We start from the raw sequence: 16,852 nt of genomic DNA on the forward strand, positions 1-16,852 counted from the left end.
ATGTACTTTGTCAGTGTGAGTGAATAGAGTGTTATGATCATTAGCAAACAATAGAATTCCCAGAGCATCAAATCGTTGGGAAAGGGAAAATGTTTTCTGTATTTCTCGTTCGCTTTAGATCGCTTTAAATGAGTTCAATAGTCTTGCAATTTTGTGTAATATTAGTTTAAGTTCAAATTTGTATCCTGACGTAATTTTGAGAGAAATGATCAGCGAATTTTAGAATAATGGAAGATCTAGTGAGGTTGATTAGAAAACTGCGATGAAAAGTGCGCATCAAATGTTTACCCCGTCTTCTGCACTATACGTTTTCACAAAATCGCATAAGTCGATTACCTTCAAAATGTTCCTTTTAAAACTAGATATAGAGTAAAACTAAATGAGCAATGACTTTTGTGAATATATAGCTCTGAAATATTAATTTCGGCCGTATGAAATCCATTGTTTAGTTTTGAAGTAGATTATGCACTATATTTAAATAATCTCAAATATCTCATAATTAGCTAGATAGATTTTTTCAAAAATCCCCACAAATGGAGGCATCTAGTATATAATTATGTGGTACGAAGCATTTTAGTGTTGAACGCTCTGCAAGGCTAAAATTATTTTCTAAACGAAAACAAATATGTCATCCTAATCACGTGTTATGACGTCCGATCTCACTAAAAACTGCATCAAATATTAATTCAATCTTTATGTGACTTATGTGCAAAAAAGATTTGCAATCGGATAAAAGACGTTTATGCACTAGCGTTCCAAAAGTGGAAGGTAGCGGTCAAGCGTGAGGGGGTCGAGCCACCTTAACCCCTTGCTATATGACCAGCAGACCCAGTATATCGCGTGTGTCGTTGATGGGTAATCATGCATGGCTTCTCCTTTCCATGTGGGATGCGTTTAGAAAACGCAGTCGCCATTTTTACTTACGCGCAGACTCGGTGCTGTCTTTTTGAGTACAGTGTTAGGGCGCTTTCCATTAGGCCTAGCCGTACTAGTCCGAGCCGCCATTTTTTAAATGGTATGTGCCAGTTCTTAAGAAATGGTTAGCCAAGGTCTCAAAACTAATGACAACTGACGCATTTGAGAACTGGCCGTTTGGACTGGTTGGCTCGACCTAATGGAAAGCTCCCTTAGATCTTGAGATAATCTGGTTTCACGGGGAGGGATAAGGAAATAATAGTTTCTATCTTTGTCTGGCATGATATGTAACAAAAGATTACGTACCAGTACAATGTTTGATGAGATGAACAAGTAAATAAGAAGCAACCTTATTCATTGTCTAAAGAAGTTATAACCGCACTGACATTTCGGAAGTTAGCCTTTCGTCAGATTAAGAGATCATGTGAATTGCCGTGATGGGTGAGGGAGCAATATGTAACACCTGTATAGGTTACTGTTATAGACAAACACTACCTATTTTGCTCAATCATCCACGTGTTTTACCAGTTAGCTGGTACAAATCCCACTCGGGCGCTTTTCTCTCAGTAACTAATAATCGGGAATGGTAGCCCAAGAATAAGGTTAGGGCAGTGCATTGCTATATCTCCCCCTCAAAACACACACACGTGCATCGCTATAATCATTGAAGGACGCATAACGGCGAGAAGGCTTCACGGGTTTTGTTACTTTCAGAGAAAGACAGTGTACAAAATAATATATAATAGGGCCCAGTCCACCATTTGCCATACGTCGGTTCACTGGTAAAACACAAAGCATTCAATCGAGGCTGCGGGGTACAGATTTGAATAATCTATAAAATACTTCAGTGCAGCCTCGGTTGAATGCTTTGTGTTGGACGAGCGAATCGATGGATGGCAAGTGATGATTAAACGATGCAAAATACACTTGTCCAATGTAAAACTAAATTATTTATTGTCAATATTGGAGTAATATATACATATTTATCCCTACCTAAGCTTATATATAACAGGTTTAACATAACTATACTGTTTCTTTACAGTGCTTCTCGATAGACCTAATCCACTGTATATCACATTTCAGACCACGGGTCATTTCCTAGATTATTATTTCTTTGTTTAACGGTCGTGCACGAATATGGATACGACTCAAACAAAGATACGTGGTCTGAAATGGGCAAAGCATTACGCCCAAGTTGATTTGATGCGGAATCGTACATTTTGCCTTCGCATCAAAATGAAATTTGGTGGACGTCAACCTAAGTATCTCCTTGACATAGTACGAGTTCAAGGCCATGTGCCAAAGGAATATCATGAAAACGCATTGATTCACGTCAAAACCAAAACCTACTTCGTGGCGTGCTATTGAGAACGACTGTTGTAATGATATATGTCTTCAGATCGAGTTGAAAGGGCCAGTTGCTAGCAATAGATTCCTATAGGTGAAGTGTAGGCAATGGATAGGAGTGTTCTTGGTGGGGTACGACCCTAACTCATATACAGCTGATTTATCCAACCTAGAAAAACAGATAGCCATGATGAAGAAACGATTAAAACTCAATTGTCAGTCAGACCTCTTTACCTTGGGCCTATTGTTTTCCTATTTCAGACCACGTGTCATTCTTTTGTTTGTTTGTTTGTTTGTTTTTGTTTGAGAATAAGATTTTTTGTTTGAGTTGTATCCACGTGTTTTATCGTGTGAAACCATTAAACAAAGAAATGTTACTCTAGAGAATGACGTCGTCTGAAATGGGGAAACTTTACGCCCAAGGTAAAAGTATCGTTTGCTTCATATTTTAAAATGGACGTTCTTGATCCATTTTTAGATAGGTTGGTTTTTGGTGAGGAAGAACCAGATAAAACCTCACAAAGATCGGTCCTAAGAGAACGAACAAGTTACTCTATACTGCAGTTTCGAGTTCCCTTTTGCTCAATCTAGCTTTCAAGATGGCGCAGGGAAGTGTGAAAGGGACTATTCACACGATACTATACGACACTCTGAGATCGGGATTGGAATTTATAGTAATGAAAGGGTTTGATTAATGTACTTACTCGCCATGAGGGTCATCCTCGTCTTCTTCAGGATTACAAATGGCTTTAGCATTCCATAGCTTTACACAATTATTTAAGCCACCTGACCAAATAGGAATGATGAAAAACGGTTAAACAAACAAACCAAGTAACGCTAACCAGGTCACACCAACCAGGTCACACCAACCAGGTCACACCAACCAGGTCACACCAACCAGGTCACACCAACCAGGTCACACCAACCAGGTCACACCAACCAGGTCACACCAACCAGGTCACACCAACCAGGTCACACCAACCAGGTCACACCAACCAGGTCACACCAACCAGGTCACACTAACTTACACTAACCAAGTCACACTAACCAAGTCACACCAACCAAGTCACACCAACCAAGTCACACTAACCAAGTCACACCAACCAAGTCACACCAACCAAGTCACACTAACCAAGTCACACCAACCAAGTCACACCAACCAAGTCACACCAACCAAGTCACACCAGCCAAGTCACACTAACCAAGTCACACCAACCAAGTCACACCAACCAAGTCACACCAACCAAGTCAACTGATCAAATGATATGGTCTTATACCTGATGCCAGTATATTGCCGTCTCTGCAGAAGCACAGCGAGTAAACAGTGTCTTTATGTCCCTTGAGTTCTGTGGTTAAGGTGCCTTCAGCCAGGTCCCACACTAAGATGCGTTTGTCAACACCTGTTATAATGAAACACAAGCGTTACTGTACAAATACACGCATTACAAAACAGATTGCGACTGAGACGTCAATCAAAACATTTCCATGACATTCCATGGGCACTTGCCCTTAAGAACTGCGTGTTTTCCGACAATGTCATGGAAACAATTTGATTGACATCCCCCAAAAACCTATATTATCGCGACAGAAAATTGAAGGATTTCCCGCGTGGTATTGAGAACGATTGTAATTCAACAGTGTTTTCAAAGTAATATAGCATGTCACTAACAGGACGTGCAGAATACTTCTCGAAGTTTCTTCTTTTTAGGCCACTTTTTCTAATTTCCTCAGAAAGTATTACCCCGGGCAATAGAGGATCTAATTCGGGTAGGTTTAGTTTGGAGCGCGCAAGAAGCAGCGCACGGAAAAGAGAGACTAAATAACTTCTCCACTCTGGGGTAAGCAAGTAGACTCTGTAACTCCAGCGCCAGATTTATGGCAATACGAAGGAGAGGGAACCTCGTTCAGAACCGCCAAATGAAATCGTCCGCAAGTTTAAAAACCGATTTGAGAAACTCACCAGAGGAAACAAGATACCTGCCACTCCTAGAGAATGCCAGTGCATGAATTGGTCCCTGGTTATGAAGAAAATAGATGGAAAGAAAATAAAATAAAAGGAATAAGAAAGAGTATGAATTTGTCATCTTACGTTGTGCCCGGTAAAATATAGCCGCTACGCTGGCTAGGTAAAATACCGTACGAGGTACCCGTCTGAATGTCCCATAGTCAAACCACCCTAGAGTACCGGGGACATGTAATACTGGGGTGTGTGATCTTACCTTATGCCCGGTAAAAAGCCGTACTGAGGTGCCTGTCTGAATGTCCCACAGTCGTACGGTACGATCACTTGATCCAGAAGCCAGGTAGTTACAGTTGGGATGGAAAGCAACTTTCTGCAAATTCAAGGTCATTTGTTCTACATTTATTTTTCTGGCGAATATTTCAGCCGGGTTTCATTGCTTTATCGTGGCAGGATGTATGGGAAAATAATCTTGAGTTGGAAGGTTAGGAGATATTGGGTGGGGAATCTACGTCCTGAATTAATAATAAATTGTTTTTAGGAATTGGAAAAGGGAGAGAACACAAAATTGCTGTTTTTTACTTGACGTCATTTCCTGTCTCGTTTCTGTTTGACGGAACATACTGTAGCCTGCAAAGTAGGCGTTCTTGTGGGTTTGGGGAAAAACCGGGGCTTTGGGGGAACTTTGGAACGAGCGAGAATTGAAACCGAGCAAAAAAGCACGTTCCCTTTTTTTGGTAGGTCCCATTTTTCTCGCGGGCCCTTGGTCGAAACAGGAACCCCAAAACCCCGATTCTTCCTCAAACCCATCAAAAGAACTACACATGCTGCTCAGTGTTTGACTACAGTTTGGATCAAAAAAATGTGATTCACAGTACTTTATGAGCTGATCGAAACCCAGAAATTCCGAATGAAACCCACCACTTGTTCTTTAGAGAGCTAGGAGGGCATTCCCAGTATCGACCAATAAGAGGCCGGCAAGACAAGTACTTACATTGACATCAGACACGTGACCAGAGAATATTCTAAGTGGCTGTTGATGGTCAGTTGACCAAAGTCTAATCGTTCTGTCATGTGATGACGATGCGAAGTAATGGCCGCGTGGACTGGAAAGAAAAAACAAATGGGCCATTAATTTAAGAAGAGTTAATCTTGCCAGCGCGTCCTGCGGGGATACCAGGAAACACAGTGTAGCTCCTAATTGGTGGCTACTTTCCGTAGTAAAATACGTGACAAGATCAAATCCGATCCCAAAACCGTTTGTTAGAGCCACATTTATCGACGTCACTCCCCCCCCCCCCCCCCCCCCCCCACCACCTATTATAATTGTCAAAGGAGGGTTGGAATTCGAGAAAGAGAGAAGTCTATTTCCAATACTCCTCCAGCTACTCAACAAAATACTAAGTTTTGGACACAGATTACCCTTTATATGGATGAATAACACTTGGTTTAAGCCTACGTTTCACTTGCGAAGAAGTCGGATCGGAGTCGTAATCAGTTCATGCATGAAATTGCAAGTGAAAACTGATGTGCTAATGGCGAGCTCCGATTCCTACTCCGTTTCCTGATTTTTACTTTGTTATAACCTGCTTTCAACTCCGACGCAAGTGAAAACCAAGCTCTAGGCAGCTCAACGGATATGGGCCTCCTGTGTTTTTTCTGAACACACCCTATTCTACTCAACCTATCCATCGCACTCAAATAATAAAATATAGACTCACCAAAACTGCACATCCCAGACAGGATAGTTATGTCCCTTGTAGCAGACCAGCGTAGTGAATGTATAAAGACTCCATAGTCTAATGGTCTTGTCCTCGGAACACGACAGAAGATACATATTGTCATGGACGATACTGACAGCGAATACAGGTCCAGAGTGACCAACCAGTCGACGACAGTCTGTAGCTGTTCTGAATATGGGAGATTACGATATTCATATTTTTAAAATATTTCGTTTATAGAGGATAACACTTGAAAGTAACTCAAATGATCAACTCGAGATCTTTTAACGTCTCTACTTGATTAGTTGATTACAAAATGCGATCATGGAACGAAGGCCGCAGTTCTGCCGTTAGCCACTGGCTGTTAAGTGCTACCCTTGTAAAACAGGGACGATTAGGGATGGGGCAGCTATTAACGTGTTCATCCGAGCCACGTGAAGGTGTAACCATTTGTAATTACAAAGGTAGCACCTTCTCCTCAGTTACCGGGAGTCGGTATAGTGAGATGGTAAAGTGCATTAGGACAAAAAGCAGATAATCTCCTAATACATGTGTGCGTAGTACAGCGCATAAATATCTGCGTTTAAGGTCTACTTTCTTTGTACTCCATATCATTGACTTACTTGTCATCCATTATTCTTTCCATCACATCCTCTGGAAAAAATATCAAAAAATGAACATCACGTATAATAACATTAAAAGAGAGAAAGACTTATAAATGAAACGAGTTCGTCTAGACATAAAATAAATTGGTGTGATGGGGAGGGGGACTTACTTTAATACCTCCAATGCCATTCTTTAATTCTTTACTATTTTTCCTTCTCGCCTACTTGCTTAACTATCTTCATCTTTCCCTCCCTCACTCATTAACAGTGGGTTTCTTGTATGTCTCTAATCCTCTTTTTCATATTAACAAGTCTCTTTTTTCACAACAAGTTTTGATTCACAGCTTAATTTCAAGGGTTAACTTTATTTTTTTCTCCCCTGTAAGCCCACCCTTGATTCCTCCTTTTAACCCCCCCCCCCCCCCCCCCCCCCTCGCTTCTCTAACGTTCCTTCAACTCTTCCATCACTTTCTTCACCTCCACCATCTTGTACCATTACCCTGGGTTCTAGAATCTCTCTCACTCCAGTACTTCGCTATCATAGGTCAATTTGATTATCGCGACTACAGAACCCGAGGTACTGTCCTCCTTGGTTGACTACCAGCAGTGAATGTACCATAAACCCTATACTCACCAGCTTCTTTATCAATCTTGTTCAGTTCTGAGGGTGGTTTTAGGCTTCTTAACTTTCTTGGAGTCAAACTCCAAACCCTGATTATACTGTCTTCAAACCCAGCACTCAGCAATGTTGCATCCTCGGAAATACTTGCACAGATCATTCTGTAATTTGAACATCACTTTATCAAATTATGAATTATTCCTACCATTATTCTTGAAGTGAGCTCTTGAGGGAAATCTTAGACTGAATTTAAGATTTTTATCCTCTAATCTTCTAAAATCTTTAATTCAGTCCTAAATCTCCCCCCCCCCCCCCCCCTCCTTCCCAATAAAGCAGTTCTTTGGTTGACTTTTGTAGAATAGCTAGTTGGCAAACGAGACATCAAACTTTGAGGGTCACACTTCAACAATAATGGTAGTAATGAGAAATCACAGTAGAAATCAGTCACTCAGGAGAAATCTGTAAATCAGATGCAGAGTCGCCTTCATTTGCATTTAACTTTAACATGGATTTTCTTGGCCAAAGTCACACACTCTAAAATCTAAGTGGAATATGAAGTTATAATTCTAGACAATTTATTTTTTCAGTCTGATTTGTATTGGGCTTTGCAACGGCTTGCCTTGTAGTGACCACTGTAAATGCCCATACAGATCGACCACTCATATCGTATAATACCTGGTGTATTGCATACCACTACTGTACCATCATCTTTTAAAGGAAATGTTTATGTTTATCTTACCCTTCATGTGAATTTAACTGGGTGTAGAAACAGATGGAAGGTAAGGTTTCTGCATCAAGTTTGAGTCTTTTGGCCTTTTCTCTCAGAACCTGTGCTTTTCTCAGTTTATCACTGTCTCTCCTGCAACAAGATCATTCAACATTCCCATCACCCTCAGTTTTATACGTGGCTAAAAAAGGAATGGCCATTGATTAGCGTGTTTCCATCCAGTTTTGGGTGCATTTGGGAGGATGCTGAGCACTACGGAAGTGTACATGTAAGAGTTGCATGAGGCATAGTCAAGTGCAATTCTAGATTTTTGAGTGCTTAATCAACCAAAAAGGGTACAATGTACCTAAAACCATGTTCGCGCCTTGTTCAGTTTATGCTGTGTTCCAGGAATTTGATAGGATGGAGAGTAAATTTTCATACAATGTGATTGGTCTGGAGTATGCCTTGCCGTGTCAAAATCGTGTTCATGCCGTGAGCTTTTCACAGTCGTACAAAAACTGTAAGTCTGCACACAGCTTCCTTAACATTGAAGGTATAACTAGCCAAAAACTAGTGTGAGCTGCGTCGGTGCTTCTAATGAAACAGTAATGATGAAAAGGTAAATTATACACTGTGAAAAGATGAAAAAACTTACTGACGTTTCAGACGCTAGTCCTTCGTCGGAGTAAAAGAGAAAGAGGTGGTAGAAAGGAGTGTATATATGATATACCTTGTTCTCATTGGTTTCTTTTGCCTTATTCTATCATATATACACTCCTTTCTACCACCTCTTTCTCTTTTACTTTTTTTCATCTTTTCATGGTGTATAATTTACCTTTTCATCATTACTGTTAACATTGAAGGCTTAAAATATTAAAATTGTTTATTCACAAGGGATTTTAATACTCACAACTCAGGGAATGGTATTCTGTTCAGAGGAGGTGCATTTGGATTGAATTCAAACTTTTTCCTTCCTAAAGTCACAACATGAGAAAAATGTTGTCAGTTTATTTAGCTGAATGAAAAATAATAATATATGCTACTTGAAAACATTTTCATATCATATTATTTGAATGTGCTCAATCAAATATTTTATCTGGGTTAAAACTAAATATTTCTGTCAATTAGTGTTTGGCACAATGACAAAGCTGCTATACTGCAAACACTACCAATAACCCTGAACCATGATGGGACCCCCCGTGCAGTGGGAAGGGAAAACCACTGACCAGTTGAACTTGGCTTTAACTTTGCCTCATATCTATAAATAATATTTAAGCTAGTTATTCCCTGTCTAGTGAGGAATATTCATCAGCTGAATAATAAGTTTTCAATAAAACACTTTTTTGGAGGTTTTTATCAGCAATAGAGCGTTTTCATGTGATGTCACAGCTGTCACTATGGGGTACCAAAACAATACATTTTCTATCCTCTGGGAATTGAACTCTATTTTTATGCAAATACTGTGCAGAAAGTTTTTATTGTTTATAGCTGTCTTCTCACGTGAGTGAAAATGCTCTATACATTGTAGCAGTTAGTTCCTGATGAGCCTTCTGTCTGCTGTCCAGGAATTTGATCAGAGACAAAAAATAATTATTTTCAATGAAGCAAAAAAAAAATTATTCAAAAAATTAATGTATTTGCATGCTTTTTGAAGCCTTACCTGTTCCATTTTCCTTTTTTGTCTTCTTTTTCTGTTGGAGTGAAGCAAACACAAGTTGAAAGCATAGGAAATGAAAAGAAAAAAAAGGAGTTACATGTAACACTGACGCAATTCTTACCATATCCATGGTATGTATTTTTTGGCTTATGAATCATTAACATAACTGTGCTGTACTAGTGACTAATAACCAACCCATTCTTTCCCAGAATACCTTGGGTTTATCTTTATCATCCTCTTCTTCATTTTCATCTTCTATTGTGATTCCAAAGTCTGGCTCAGGTTGAAGACCATACAGAACTTTGGTTTTGTTTGCTGTTGTCATGAAAATTATGATTAATGACAAGTAAACCGTCATGAAATTTGGTATAAGATTGTAGCTTGACAGAGGATTTTCAAGCACTTAATCGTATCCTTCAATACTCGATCCTTTCTACAGTTCCGTTTGGAACAGTGACCACAAATAAGGGCTCCAAGTCAAGGTTGCAGTCCTCACGCATGATAAACTATAGTTTTGCTATGCACGGCAACTCAAACCACGACTTGCAAATATTATTTATGATCACTTAACCGAACTGTAAAATGGATTATTAGGGCAACTAACATCATCCACTACAGAGAAATATATTGCAGATCTATGTATGGCATGTATGGAGTTCAAAGATTTAGTGTATTTTTTTCCTGTACTGGTTCAAATAATCCTCACCAGTAATCCTCTGACCTCATCCACAAAAATAAATAAAAAATTCTTGACATACTTGTACAAGAAGTGACAGATTTTGTGAGGTTGAAATTTTGTTAAATCTACAGCCTAACTCTTAGTGGTCAATATATATGTACATACCTTCAAATGTTGCTTCACCAGTAATTCCTCCTGATGTTGCATCAATTGATGACTTGTGCCGTGGCCTTCCATCAAAAACTGAAAGAAAATTTACCATTTTAAACTTAGAAACAGCTTTGCTTCTATTAATTATAATCAATAGTGTAACAGTAACAAATATTAAACCTGATATTAGCCCTTAGGGGAGGGATGCATAATAGATCTTACTTGAAAACATTATTTGGAGAGAATGGCACAGAACTTTATGTTGTAAGTTCAACATTTAGTTAGTTGCAAAACAAGTAAAAATTAATCATTGGTACCTACCATCAAAGTGTAGATGTTGTTGAATGACAGTTAACAGTGTTTCTTGTTGAGTATCCTAAAACAAATTCCAAAAATGACTAGTACAAGTATTATGAAATATCAATGTAAAGTTGCAATATATGTACTTTCCCTCACAGGGTTTGAGGAGGAAATAAATTTATAAATAAATACTTTCCAAGAACAATGGAGACAAAAAGAGCAGCGTACTTACTGTAGCTTTCCCACAATTTGCAGATACAATGTACCTACTAAATTTTAAAGTCTACGTCCCCCATCTTTTAGTCTTATATAATTTATTTATTATGTTAATTTTACAAAATCTAATCCCCCTGGAATTTTGAAGGTGGACCAGGGTCTTTGCTTTCTTTGAAAAAAGTGTTAAGGTGTATAAGTGTGGTTCTGAAATAAGTATCCTCAATACTTTGAAGAATATATGCATGGATCCTGCATTTAAATTAATCAAACAAGTGCTGCTGGAAGATTATGTGACTTACAGTACACTACAGTATAAATAAAACACAACAGCTTACCTGGAGGTATTTCTTCAGCACTTGGTAGGTATCTCTGGACATTCTTATTACAAATTTGTTGCTCCTGCATTCATTATAATATGCAGTATTACATATACAGTATAAGCACTATTATCGATGCCTGTAACTTTGACCAGAAAACCAGCACATGGCATTGAGTGTTGCCATGGCTAACATGTACAATGTTTCTTATATGCCACTATCATGTGATTACCTTAATCTTCAGGGCCCAGTTGTACAAAGGGTGGACCAATAGCACTATCCAACGCATAAATCTTATCCAGTATAAACTTATTGGATAACAGCATAGACTCATCCACTGGATAAAATTGATCTGTTGAACAGCTCTATTCACCCGTCGTACAACTGGATCCAGGGTAGTAATAAGAGTGGGGGTCCAAATCCCATTTTATGGAATAATAAAAATGGTCATTTTATTATATATTTTTTCAAAAAAAAGACAGTCAAGTCATGTTTCAAGCAATGATGAAAATGGCCATTTCACATATATCACATAAAAATTTAAAAAATAAAATCAAGTTTCAAGATTGAAATAACCCTCTTCCACCCTGAATGTTGCCATGGCTACCATCAAGTGATCACCTTAATGTTCCCATGAATTCATTTTTGTCCATGTGTTCTCTCCTAGTGATTGAGGATAACCGTCTTAGGTCTTCTTCATGGTAGTCTTCTTGGCATTCTCTGAACTTCGTGAAAAATGACTGGGCTAAAACACAACAAAAACAAACAAACTCTATTTCTTACTTTGCAGTTTACTTCAGTCATATAGTTTATTAATTTATATATCAAATAATCTTATTATAATGTCCTTCAGTTTGGCATAATTAAAGTGCCTATCACCCTTCTGACAATATTCACAGTATTGATTCTACATGGGGTAAGATGTGGAATAACCTGAAAAAATGTCATAGTTTGAGTGCGGCTTCTTGAAGGTATAAAGGTGTTTTCACGTCACATGCTAATGTTGTGCCGTATGAGGAGGCATTTATGGTTATTTGTTGTTCCTTGTAATTCAAAACACCGGCTTCTATGTGAAAACTAACTTGCCATAATTTCTATAAGATCAATGGGAAAAATAATGACGTATTCCAAATCTAATTTATCTCTGCCAGTAATGTTTTGTTAATAAATGATTACTCCTCATACATCACAGTATTAGCATATGGCATGGAAAAACCTTTATAACTTTAACAAGCCACACTCAAACTATATTAGTTTTTTTCCAGGTTATTCAACATCTTACCCCATGTAGAATCAATACTGTGAATATTGTCAGAAGGGTGATAGGCACTTTAATATAAGATATAATATTAATAATAATATAAATTATTCATAACAAAAAGATTGCCCAAGTACCCATATACTTTACATTTTATTTCAATAATATACAGTGTAGTTTACTGGTTTATGTATCAAATAATCTTCACATAATGTCCTTCAGTTTGGGATGCCATAAGATATATAATATTAATCATATCAATAATGATTAACCTAGGCTTACCATTTTTTTCATACCCTTTGTAGACAAGCTCTAAATACATATGAATGAATAATGGATACTGAACCATTGCTAATTCAGGCTGAAAGATAGAAAGGTAGAATACATATTTTGTTAGAATAAAATAGTAATAAAAAATGTCAAGAAAATTACATGCTAGTAAAAGTATATAGTTGTAATGCATAATTATTACTAGACTTACTTTATAAACATCTAGTGATTTTTCGACAAACACTTGGAGACTAACATGGAAAGATAAAAATAAACACATTTTACTATACTACAGTATATAGAGATTATTACATGTTAAGAGCTTGATATGTAGAGGATATTACATGGGCGCGCAGAGATACGAAATTTATCTTCGAGTGTTGAAAAGATCTCTCACAAGTGAGCACAGCGAACGAGTGAGAGATTTTCAACACAAGAAGATAAATTTCGTATCTCCAAGCGCCCATGTAATATTCTGTTTATTATATTATTATCAATGAAGTATGTTTTGGCTTTTTCAAACAATTCTTTCCGTGTATATTTGAATAGCCATCGCAATGGTGTTATTTTCACACGTGAAAATAACATGTGAAGATAACAATTTTTCGAAATAGAGAAAAATAGATATTTCATTGGTAATTATATAATAAATCGTTTTTATTCATGAGTTTCTATGTCATATAGCGAACGAGCAAGTCCACGATATGAGCGATATGATAATATGGAACAGTCTTCCATATAATAGTCCTACACAAATTTATAATTTATACTACGCTTCTTGATAAGCATTAAAATCATATTTGCATTTGATTTGTATAGGCTTTACAATAGCTCGCCTAGCTCACAGCTGTTGGATCTAGGAAACAGCAGATGTACTTGTCATAACACTTAAAGTAGGAAAAGAGAATTGATTTTAAATATACAGTTATGTAGTAGATTAGCCAAAAAGTGGGAAGGCCAAAGCCCTTTGTCCCCCCCCCCCCTCCCCCCATCTCCCTGTGGTCTCTGCTCATAATCCAGATCCATATCAGGGCCATATAAAGTTAACAGCTGGTCATCAGTCACCGATTATGATGATAGTCAAAATTAGTTTTAGTTTAGCGATGTACATTACCTCGTTTCTGCCTCAACGTTACCTGAAAAATGAATGGCAAGGCAAAGCTTTGACGGGAAAAGTTCCAACTCTGGCCAGACATTGTCTGATGACCAACCATTATTTTTAACCCTGTCATATACTGTATATTACTTAATTTTTTAATAGATATAATACAGTAATTTAATAATAGCTTAATAATACCTAGTGTAGTATTCGTCATATCTTGATGGATCTGCTTCACTATGGACAATATTTGAGATAGTAAGTATATTAATACTTAACAATTATTCACCAAAGGAGAAGTGAATATCAGGGAATATTTACTGGGATGCGAGTCTTCAAGCAGCGGGGTGAATATTTCCCGATATTTACTGAGCCTGAGGCAAATAATAGTTTTAGCATTTTTAACACAAGTGAACTTAATAAATAACAAAGAGAGAGTTTTTTGTTTTTTCAAATTTTATCTATCTCTGCAAGAGGCAGAAATTGACAAGCGAGCGTGTGCATGCGCAATTCATATTCACCTGTAGTAGAATGTAGCAGCACAAGACGTAAATCGTGGCCAATGAGTGTGCCGAATTTATTATATTCACTTATGTAAAAATACTCAATGCATTTAGTCCATGTCATACGAAAGTCAATCTACAAAACCAGCTACATAAATGATCAAATGACATGGTATCTCTTTCTTTCATTCAAGTGTACAGTAAAAATACTATAATTGAAGTCAGGATTCATAATAATACTGCAACTGTTTGTCTTATAAGTCAGATATTAGTGTCAGTAGTGTATAGTACTTAATATATTTTGTCAAGAGCACTACGGTCTGATATAGGATAATTACCTGTTATACGCCGATAAAACAGAGGATATGTCTGTATCAATATCAGACGATGTTTCTAGGTTCAATTCACTGTCATTTCCCACACAATTCGTCTCTTGACGAAAGATTTTCTCTGTTTCCTGAAACAAATGAAAACAAAACAAAAGGTAATGCCCTTCTTATAATCAGAAATTTTACTATGAATTTATCACTGATCACATAAAAAATAATGTCAGCTTACAGTTAGTTTCTTATTTTTTAGAAACTGCAGAACAGCTCGTAGTGTTTCTTTCTCTTTGTCGGTTGAGCTGGGTTTAGAGTTTGATGTTGTTGAAGTCGTCGTGTTGGACGCCATGTTGAATTCCCTCTTCCAGGGAGACTGGCACTAAAAATCTTCCCAGTTTGCTTTGCGGACAGGGCTATATAAAATTTTCATTTCATCGAAATGTCGCTAAATATTCGCAAAATTTGTACAACAGCTTTTATCTATTATATTAAAACTATTTCCTTAATCATTAGTTAGTTTGCTTGCATCTGCTGGTCATATGGAAGTCAAAGTGTTTGGGCGGGGTTCCTGTGGTAAACGATGCAAGTTAAAAAAAGACTTGAGCCGAACTTATTTTTAACAGGCGCGCGGAACTCATCAAGTGTTGATTTGCTCTATGATTTGATGCTTGGTCTTTTGCCAGAAAAGAAGCTTAAAAATCACTGATCTTTCTAATAGGAAGGCAAGTATTTTTCATTTTATTAACTAGATCAATAGTAGTTCACTCATTCTATCAGGGCTGTCAACTCTCCCGGATAAACCGGGAGTCTCCAGATTTTGGGCCGTATCTCCCGGTCTCCAGATAAGAGTCTCAAATCTCCCGGATAATCCCCGAAGCTGACCATTTTTTCTTGTGAGACCCGAGTTTCACAACCATAAAATTCCAATTATCTTACGTTGTTTGTGTTATTTTACATCGCTAACAAAATCAAAACGTTCCTCATGGCTGTTCTTGCAAGCAGGCCATTGTAATGTAAGCGATAATCTGATTGGTCAGAAATAAACCAATCACATCAAATGTTAAAAACCGAAAGGCGTCTTTTCGCGCGCTTTTTGACGCGCTGTGACGTCATGACCCTTCCCTATCAATTCTCCAGATTTGAATATCTCGGGGGTTGACAGCCCTGTTCTATGAACCATGAAATTCTTGACGGAAAGGAATCGAATCTGCTATGATGAGTTTTTATATGCTTCTGTGATTCAGTGACGTTCAACCAGTTAATTTTTGTTTGTAGAAGTGTTCCCAAACCATTATTTCAACTCTTTGAAAGACCATTATTTACTAGATTTCACTCAAAGTAGGAAAATGACGAAAGTTTATTGGTTTTATCTTCGTCTCGGCCGATTATTAGTGTCTTGGAATATTCGATATCTCCTGGAATGCAAGTCTTGCACATCCGGTTTCAGATTAGTGACTGGCACCAAGTGTAGCCTGCACAGCATTGGGCGTTCTTGTGGGTTTGGGGAAAACAGGGGGGTTTTGGAGGACTTTGGCAATTTGGAACGAGGTCCCATTTTTCTTACGGGCAGGTAGTTGAAACATGAACCCCAAAATCCCGATTCTTCCGCGAACCCACAAGAACGCCTGCTCTGCAGGTTACACCAAGTGACATTGCACAGATTAGTGGCACACCACCCGAAATGACACCAACCAATATTCTAGAGTATTGGGGTGCTGTGCAATACCAAGCTTCCGAGACAGAAACTAAAATCGGTCCCGTAGTTATGATATTTTAGGAGCAGTCGTTGCTGAGTTTTACTCATGGTGCAAAGCCATCAAAGCTAGAGATCCACGGTTCCGGAATGCTCAGGATCTCCACGTCGTTTCGACTTCTCTTTCGACTTCTCGATATCTGCTTGAGGATCATCAAAGAACTGGAGAGAACCCTGCAAGAGTATGCGACGACTTGTTCTGATCTGGTTCAGAAGGTTTATAAAAAGGTTTTTATGAACATTAATGATGGTCTTATTAGTGAAACTAGCAACGCAAAAGAGCACATAAGAAGACACGAGCTGCAAAAGAGGAAACTGCAAAATGCACTGACCAAAGCTGCCATAAAGAGAAGAACGCGTTTCTTTGATCTCGGTGCTGCTTATGATTCCCGCTTGGAATTCGAGTTTTCATGCAAACACTACTGCATAGAAGAAATCCAACAGACAGAGC

At 38.0% G+C, this 16,852-nt stretch overlaps 1 protein-coding gene across 1 annotated transcript; it reads right to left on the bottom strand.

Moving 5' to 3' along the window:
• Positions 1-1,842: 1,842 nt before the first annotated feature.
• Positions 1,843-15,003, bottom strand: LOC116298021 (transcription initiation factor TFIID subunit 5). The gene is made up of 22 exons (XM_031706360.2): positions 14,884-15,003; positions 14,664-14,782; positions 14,021-14,059; positions 12,935-12,974; positions 12,736-12,814; positions 11,817-11,940; positions 11,214-11,277; positions 10,684-10,738; positions 10,378-10,455; positions 9,748-9,848; positions 9,537-9,567; positions 8,787-8,850; positions 7,907-8,026; positions 7,183-7,328; positions 6,567-6,597; positions 5,944-6,132; positions 5,217-5,328; positions 4,482-4,595; positions 4,223-4,277; positions 3,540-3,662; positions 2,967-3,048; positions 1,843-2,431 (listed from the first exon to the last, which is right to left on the bottom strand). The coding sequence occupies exons 1-22, from the start codon at positions 14,995-14,997 to the stop codon at positions 2,311-2,313; spliced, it is 2,001 nt and encodes a 666-aa protein (XP_031562220.2). The 5' UTR covers positions 14,998-15,003; the 3' UTR covers positions 1,843-2,310.
• Positions 15,004-16,852: the final 1,849 nt, after the last annotated feature.

The sequence above is a fragment of the Actinia tenebrosa genome, unplaced genomic scaffold (assembly GCF_029948245.1).
Source record: "Actinia tenebrosa isolate PJP-AT-01 unplaced genomic scaffold, QUT_ActTen_1.0 PGA_scaffold4__44_contigs__length_22323623, whole genome shotgun sequence".
Taxonomy (NCBI): Eukaryota; Metazoa; Cnidaria; class Anthozoa; order Actiniaria; family Actiniidae; genus Actinia; species Actinia tenebrosa.